The sequence below is a fragment of the Rhipicephalus microplus genome, chromosome 5 (assembly GCF_043290135.1).
Source record: "Rhipicephalus microplus isolate Deutch F79 chromosome 5, USDA_Rmic, whole genome shotgun sequence".
NCBI lineage: Eukaryota > Metazoa > Arthropoda > Arachnida > Ixodida > Ixodidae > Rhipicephalus > Rhipicephalus microplus.
Window position 1 is genome coordinate 39,706,008 of NC_134704.1, and position 8,285 is coordinate 39,714,292.

Genomic DNA, 8,285 nt, shown 5'->3' on the forward strand with positions numbered 1-8,285 from the left:
AGCAAAATATTTAGCCCAAGCCAAGTTGAAATTGGGACACTTAGCATATCCGAATAACATTCTTTTATTATTTTTGAGTTTCTTTTTTACCGTTAAACCACGGGAAGGATGCTCACTCTTTAACAATAATAATGGGGATATATTTTGTGGTTAGACGTAACATCTCATTTTTAAATTGACCAGTTAGTTTTGATGTAGCGTGATTGATAGTGATTTTCAAAATCGTCACAAAAGAGAGCTAACTCATCAGTCATAGAAGCGTAGTCACCTTTGTCATATAACATCAAGATTTTTATAGTTTTCTTGGTTTAAGTAAATAACTAGTCAAGTTGCCATGAACTACACAGTGATCACTCATTGGTGGGAGATTAGTTAATGAGAACCAGATGTCAGCGTGTGTTGTAAAAAGTAGTTCGAGAATGTTTGAAGAATGAGTTGAAATGCGTGTTGGCTGAGTGACTAGTTGAGATAGATGAAATGTGAGACACGTGTTCAGGAAATCACTTTCAATGCTATTTCTTAATAGCATGGCTGCTTGTTTAGACCAGTCGATCAAAGGAAAGTTGAAATCACTGATGATGGGAGAGTTAGGATGGGCTTCCTTTATGGTTTTCAAGCATACATGGAAGCTTTCATTGAACTAGCTGGCACTATTAGGTGGTCGATAACAGCCACCGATTAGCATACGCGGCAACGTAGCATCACAACATATCCATAAGAATTCTAGATTTGATGATACGTTTGCTAACGTGCAAATCAAAGATTGGTTAGCAGCAATAAGAACGCCACCACCGCGCGAGCCATCGGGTCTATCTTTCCGAAATATATGAAAATTAGGAAATGCTGGTAACAACTCGGAATCTAGGACAGACGAGTTAAGTCATGTTTCGGTTAGTAAGACTACATCGCTTGAGGATGAGGATATGAGGCCACAAAGCAAGTCACGCTTGGGTATTAAGCTACGGATATTTGTGTATAGGAATGACAGGGGCGTTCGGTGCGGGCTACTTGGATCATTACGTTGTGTACCTGGCGCTAGAATATACGCTCAACGACCTTTTACGCAGTATAATAATAAATATAGGTTTTTTTTATTAAAATAAAGGGCGTCGTATCGGAGCAGGAAGTCTAGTTTACTAGCCTTACCAAACTGCACTAGTTGTTTGCGGGCTAAGCGTGTTTGCGGCAAACAAGTCCTCGCTGACACCATAGACAGATCTTTTAATTTTTTTTACTTTGAAGAAGGATATTTTGTTTTACTCTAAAATTTCCAAACTTAACGTTTATGGGTCTATTTCTGCCTTGTTTGTAGGAGCTCAGTCTGTGCGCAAGCTCAATGGAACCGGAATCAATAGTTAGACCGAGGGATGTCTTGCCAAGACAAAGGATTAGTTGTTCGCTTTCTTGCCAAGATTGTTTTGGCGTATCACTAATACCGAAACTAGAAGTGTTCCCAAGGGACGGCTTCATGCTCTCCCATGGTTGAGTACCAAGTACTCAAAATCGTTAAGCTTTTTTTTTTCTAAACACAAAACGAGATTATTACGATGGGACCTGTCTTCTGCATCTTCGTCCGAGCAGACAGCGAAGAAACTTGGCTTGCGCAATCAGCAGTAGCTACTTGAAGTTTTTTTTTCATGTCAACTTGAAGAGTGTTCAATGACAAGCACTCTAATTCAATTTTTTCAAGCCTTGTTTTGAACTCATTGAAAGAGTTATCGTGAATAAGAAAGGGTTAGACGGATTGTTATCAATCCCTCTAGTATGGCCGACTGCCTTGATTGCAGCTCTTTCATTGCGCAGACAAGCTCGCGCGGGACGAATAATCAGAGAGAGGGCCAGGATTGGCTTCAATATCACCGTCTAGAAGTAGCAAATTGAGCAATATACAACCACAATCATAAAATACTTTCGCGTGCATCGTGGGCTGGGCAGCACAACAAGCGTACTACAACTCGTTTTTTTGGCAAACAAGCAATGGCAGTTAGTTACCTGCATGGTAAAGACGAGCCAGTTATGTCCAGCCATAGCTGTCGTGCTGCCACGCTGATTACACTGTGATCTTCGAGGATAGTTGCTTTTGTTGTAGTAACGTGGTATCATCGATGACGTCACTGTCATGGTGTGATGGCGCTGCAAGGCCCCATAAGATACCAGAAGAGGGGGTGGGTTATCATCGTTCAACGCATCAGATGGTGCACTCACGCTCCGCAAGTGGAAGGCGCAGTAGTCTTGGTGGTGTTGAGTTCCGGGGGTCTCGGCACCGCACCCATCGTCGACACCGCAGAGCAGTGGAAAGCGGTTAACAGTACTCGAATGCCAGGGAGGTCTGTCAAGGCGCGTGTGCCGCCGCAGGCAGCAGGCCCTCCAGACCACTACAACGGTGAGTGTACGATATCGAAAATCTGCATAGCAAAGACGAGCCAGGTAGGTCCAGCCATAGCTGTCGTGCTACCAAGTCCATTTATTACCAACGCATTTAAGAGCGGAGCTGTTTAATCCAACCACTACTCAGCGCTCAGTTTGGGACAACACCAAACACGTATCTTAACAAGTTAAAATTTTGAAATCATTATGTTACAAAACTGCCGGTCACTTCCGTTCGTTCTCCTTTCGTGCAGGGGAAGAGGAACCCGACGACTTGTCATCGAGCATTTTCTGGTACATGGTTATGCCAATCGTCTTCGTACTGACCGTGCCCACCTTTGTAGTCTGCACAGTCTGTTTTGTGATAACGCATTGCGCTACGCTATCTCTCGCCCTGGAGTCCGGATTTCTCAGTTTCCTATGGAAATCCTTGACGACGCACGTACTAGGGCCGCGGGATGGTTGGCAGTTCCTACTGGCGTTCGCGCTGTACAGTTCGCTGTCCATCGAAGCGCTGCGCGGCAAGAAGTACTGGGGCCCGACCACTTCCTCTGGACACAAGCCCGTCTACTGGAACACGGGTTTCACCTACTACCTGATGACCATGGGATTCGCTGTCCTGCTTCTTCTCAGGGAAGACCTTCCGTGCTTCACGATCTACCGAGCCCTGCCCGGCTTCACGGTTTCCTTGGTGATCGCGGGAGCGTTCGTGTCGGTCCTGCTGTTTCTAATGGGAACAATAGACCCTTCGCCGGGAGAGTTTGGCGTCACGGGCAACATCGTGTTTGATTTCTACTGGGGCATCGAGCTCTATCCTCGGATCGGTGACAGGTTCGACATGAAGATGTGGTTCAACAGCCGGTTTGGCATGATGCTCTGGCAACTCCTCGTGCTCGCCTGCTGGAAGGCGCAGGTGGACACCATAGGTTGGAACTGGGCCATGGCCGCATCGGCACTTCTGCAAAGCTCGCACATTGCGAAGTTCTTCTGGTGGGAAGACCTCTACATGCAGAGCATGGACGTAACGGTGGACAGGGGAGGTAAGCAGGAAGCAGCACTGATCGTAGTGCACACGCAATGTCCAATAACATCGCTAGTTTAATCCTGAGTTGGTATTTACTATCAAGGCTGTCATTCTCTACAATTGTTCGTGCGAGAAACTTCCATATCCTATCCTGATTCTGTATTATTGAAGGTGGTGCAACAACGCCAAGAGGCACAAGTAAAAACATTGTCAATTCTAACGCCCGAGTGTTAGCTTATTTCGCGGAAATTGGTGTGGGCAGCATTGGCTGCGGCGTCCTTGGTTGTGCGCGAAAACACACCATGTTGTACGTAAGCGAAGACTCGAAGTAGTTACAAATCAACATATGAGCCGGGCAGAGTTTGCCCTTTGGCCTTCCACGCAGTTTGCTTTATGTCAACATAAATAAGCTAGGCTAGCGCTTGTCAAAGTGGTATAATCACGGCTGGATTACGGTGTCGCGTTCTGCTTTTGTCGCCGCCTGCGAGAGAGACGGGTGCATGGTATGGTAGCCATCTCTTCGAGGCATCGCGATGGTGCAGTTTTCAGTTTTCCCACCGCTTTCGAGAACTGCTTTGACCATGCCACGTGGTCGTCCCTTTAAAATAACGTAGCGGGTGCATCGCTAGTTGCCCATACCAAAGGGTTCAGACATTTGTGCGCGCATTCTCTTACGCCCGCATCCATCGATACCATGAGAGAAATGTCGAGAGTGTGTAGACGTTCCACCGAGCTGTTGACACGCCCTTGTGACAGGTTCTGTGCATTCGAAATGGCCTCTTACTACAGCAACTGAAAGTGCCAGTGCAGTGCGTGGGTGAAGTGAGCGAACTCAGCGCATACGAACGCAGTGACTGCCATGACAAGCCCCTACAGCGCACAATACTCGCTCGTACTTTGGGCACACAGGACACTCTCTTCAAAAACTGTTGTTGAAGCATGTGTAAACCTTTACTACAAGTACTTTGCGTGTGTTTGTGAGGGGTGGGGGAAGTTTGCAGATAAGGTAACGTGTTTAAGTCTTAAAGACGAAGCTGAAGTGTCCTCCAATTTCGTCCCATACGTTAGGTTAGCAAGTGCTTTTCACCATTTGCATACAACCTCAATAATACGTAGACCACCCACACTGAGCGGAACTTTCAGCCGCAATACTTCGCGCGGCGCCCGCTTGGTGGCCGCAACTGTATATGACCCGGAGGTTTACTGAAAAGGTTTAACAGATAAATAGAATACAGTTAATTGAGTTGAGTGGCTTGAGTAAATTAGTGAATACAGTAGAAGCAAGAAATGCATTGATTCAATCGGTTTGGTATTTACAAATCTTGAACGCAATATTACACGCAACTCTAATGAATTATGTTCATTCACACACGCGAAGACTGAAAGAGATAGTGAAGGCCACCTGTTCGTAGCAGTAAGACACAAGAAAGTCCTTACGGAGTCTTCAGAAATAAAACCCTATTTTGTTTTACCGGCCACTCTCGTAAGGCCCAATAACATGACTCTAATCCTTCGAGGCAGATGCTCCGCTCAAGATACAAAAACTACTCACAGCGAACACGGGGCTTGAACAAAAAGCAAGAAAAAGTAAAGAATACCTATAACGCCTAATTATTTTCTTTTTCGCAGGCTTTTACATGTGCTGGAGCCACATGGCCTTTGTTCCGGCAATGTATTCACTGGCCAGCGTCTACATGGTCGAGAATCCAGTGGACATGCGCCCCGTTTCAGCCACGGTCATCATGGCGGCGGGGATCGTCATGATTTCGTTGTCATGGTGGTGTCAACGTCAGAGGCAGTTGGTTCAGGAAATGAAGGGAGACTGTAACGTATGGGGCTCACCGGCCAAAGTGATGAAGGCTGCGTACAAGGACGCAGCCGGCAACGACGACACGAAGTTCCTCGTCGCATCCGGGTTCTGGTCTGTGTGTCGGCACCCGAACTACGTATTCGATCTGCTCGCAGGTCTCAGCTGGGTTCTGCCAGCTGGAAACGCCAGCGTGGTGCCGTATTTCTACGTCATCTTTCTCGCGTGTTGGTTTGTCTACCGTACGAACCGCTTCGAGGGGCTGTGCGCGAAGAAGTACGGGAAGTACTGGGAGGAGTACTGCTCTTTAGTCAAGTATAAAATGGTGCCATACGTATTCTGAGAGGCACCTTGTATTGTTAATAGTAGCAGTGACCTCGAACTCCTGTAAATACTAAATATATATTTACTTCCTTTATTCCTTTTTTAAGCTGTTTTCGTGTGCTTAAGATATTTTTTGACGTGCTTTCCGAAGCCAGATTACATGCAGGCGCATACATGTATACGCTGGTGTAACTGGCTGTGTGGAATAAACGGCTCCACTGTCAGAACGGGGCTTTCTAATTGTAGTAGTTTGTTTTAAATGTACATACAAAGGACTAAATGCCCTATGAATTTGTGCCTGTAGGTGAAGCCGCACTCTAACTCGCTCACCAGATAAATCGATCAATCAATGAATCAATCAATCACTCAATGCTCTTCCTCCTTTTTACTTTAACTTTTCATATTTTTATTTATTTATAAAATACTGCAGGCCCAAACAGGGGCCCAAGCAGGAAGGGCAAAAAAAAGGACACAAACAAAGCAAATAAAGGCAGAGAAATCGCATACTCAGCAAAAAAATAACACTGGCATGTGTAAAAAAGAAACTGCAGCAAAAAATAAGGCAAAAACTACATAATTTCTTTAAAAGTGTTACGTCAAGGTGAAGCAACAAAAGTATAAACATCAAACAAAAAGTTTTCACACACTGAAATAAGACCATGCGGTAAAAGCACGTCAGATATATATACACAAAGAGGCATGAGACAAGGCAAGTGACATTGGCTTTTTAAACTATGAGTCGAGGAACAGAAGGATAACATATAATGAAGCTATAAAAATTGGTAAATCATTGTCAAAAGTTCAAACAGTAACATGTTCTAAGAAATCGTCGTTATGTATGGGGGTATATGGTAGGTTGTTCCAGGCGGTGATAGTTCTTGGGAAGAAGGAATATTTGAAAAGATTAGTGCGTGTCCGATAGGGTGTTAGAGAGTCAGCATGACGATGCCGTGTTGTTCGAGCAGTAAGCGACAATAAATAAGGACTTGGGCTTATGGCAAAGCGTTTATTTTTCAGTGCAAACAGGAGTTTTAGTCTGTATTTTTCTGCGCAGGAGTAGTGTTTGACTATTATTCTGCATCATTAAACTAGAGGGAGAGTCACTATTATGATATTTAGAATAATTGAACCTGACAGCTTTACGCTGAATCATTTCCAGTCTATCGATATTAATTTTTCTAAACGGATCTCAGACAATGCTGGCGTATTCGAGTTTAGGCCGAATCAGTGATGTATAAGCCGTTAACCTTGTACTAGAGGGTACATCCTTTTGTTTATGTCTGAGAAAACGAAGTTTCCTGAACGAAGAGTTGCATCTGTTGGTAATGTGCATATTACAATTAAGGTTATTAGTTATTGTGATTCCCAGGTACTTGTATTGCTTCACTTCTGCAAGCATTTCAGAACCCAGCTTGTACCTAAAAGAAAGTTTTTTAGATTTCTTTCTAGTTATTGACATATACACTGTTTTACTGAAATTTAACTGCATGCTCGACCGATCACACCAAGAAACAATACTTTAGAGATTATTGTTGAGCAATACTTGATTTTCATGGCTTTTAATTTTATTATAAAGTACACAATCATCCGCAAATATTCTAATTTGAATAGGGGAATGAATTTCGTTGGTTATGTCATTATTGAATATCAAGAATAATAAGGGGCCAAAAACACTGCCCTGAGGCACACCAGATGAGACTGGTAGCTTCTCAGATGAGTGGCCATTAATAGAAACGACCTGACTGCGGTTGGTCAGATATGCAGCCACCCAATTAACTAAATAAGAAGATTAATCGATTCTAGTTTAGTAATAAGCTTGCTATGTAACACAAGATCGAACGCTTTCTTGAAATCTAGAAATATTACATCAACCTGGCCTGACCCATCAAGAACACTAGCAAAATCATGAACAACTGTTGTTAACTGTGTGATAGTAGAGAAACCATTGCGAAAGCCATGTTGACAGGACGACAGTAAGCAGTTATCCTCTAAATACTTATTAATTTCCTTAGCTATAATATGTTCAAGTAGTTTGCAACATGACGAGGTTAGTGATATAGGGCGATAATTTGTTACTAGTGTGGGGTCACGTTTTTTTAGTATGGGTACAACACGTGCCAAAAGCCAATCATTGGGCAGTGTAGCTGAAGACAGGGACATTTGAAATGTACGAGCTATGAAAGGTGCTAACGCTTGTGAATATCTTTTCAGAAAAACATTAGGTATATCATCTGGACCTGAGGAAGACTTCGTTTTAAGGTTAAGTAGCATAGAAACGACACCTGGCATTGATACATCGGGAGCAGGGAAGTACGCATCTACGGTTATGAAGTGTAGCAGCATCAAAACTCGAAAAAACGCTGTGGAAGTATTCATTAAAATATTGCGCAGTGTTGTGCCTTTCGTTATTGATGATTCCCTCGTGTACAATGTGGCTAATTTCCTGGTTCTTTTTTCTTAGAAAGCCCCAAAGTATTTGTGGCGTGGAGCGAATAAACTCTGGTAGCGTATGCTGGAAGTACCACCGCCTAGCATGGCTCACTTTTAGATTTAACTTATTTTGCATTTGTTGAAAAACTTCACGTGAAGCACACCGCCGTCTTAAGCGCTTAACTCTTCTTTTAAGTTGCAAGATATCTCTTGTCATCCAGAGAGTAGCTTTAGATGTACGTTTAGTTTTGCTCGGGATAAAATTGTTGAGGCAATGATTGATAATTTCTTTAAAACGGTTCCAAAGAGCAGTAATATCACGGCCTTGTAAAC

General features: G+C 43.7%; 1 protein-coding gene across 2 annotated transcripts in view; it reads left to right on the top strand.

The window, feature by feature from the left end:
- The window catches only part of LOC119174683 (uncharacterized), a 44,817-nt gene extending 38,925 nt beyond the window's left edge, over positions 1 to 5,892 (top strand). Inside the window, exons 1-3 of one of the 2 annotated variants that reach the window (XM_037425710.2) lie at positions 2,113 to 2,383; positions 2,622 to 3,407; positions 5,021 to 5,892. In XM_037425710.2, the coding sequence (XP_037281607.2) occupies positions 2,128 to 2,383; positions 2,622 to 3,407; positions 5,021 to 5,541 (1,563 nt within the window). In that variant the 5' untranslated portion in view covers positions 2,113 to 2,127 and the 3' untranslated portion in view covers positions 5,542 to 5,892. Of the gene's footprint in view, positions 1 to 2,112; positions 2,384 to 2,621; positions 3,408 to 5,020 lie in introns of those variants that run through there. The other variant, XM_075895257.1, reaches the window with a different exon arrangement.
- Positions 5,893 to 8,285: the final 2,393 nt, after the last annotated feature.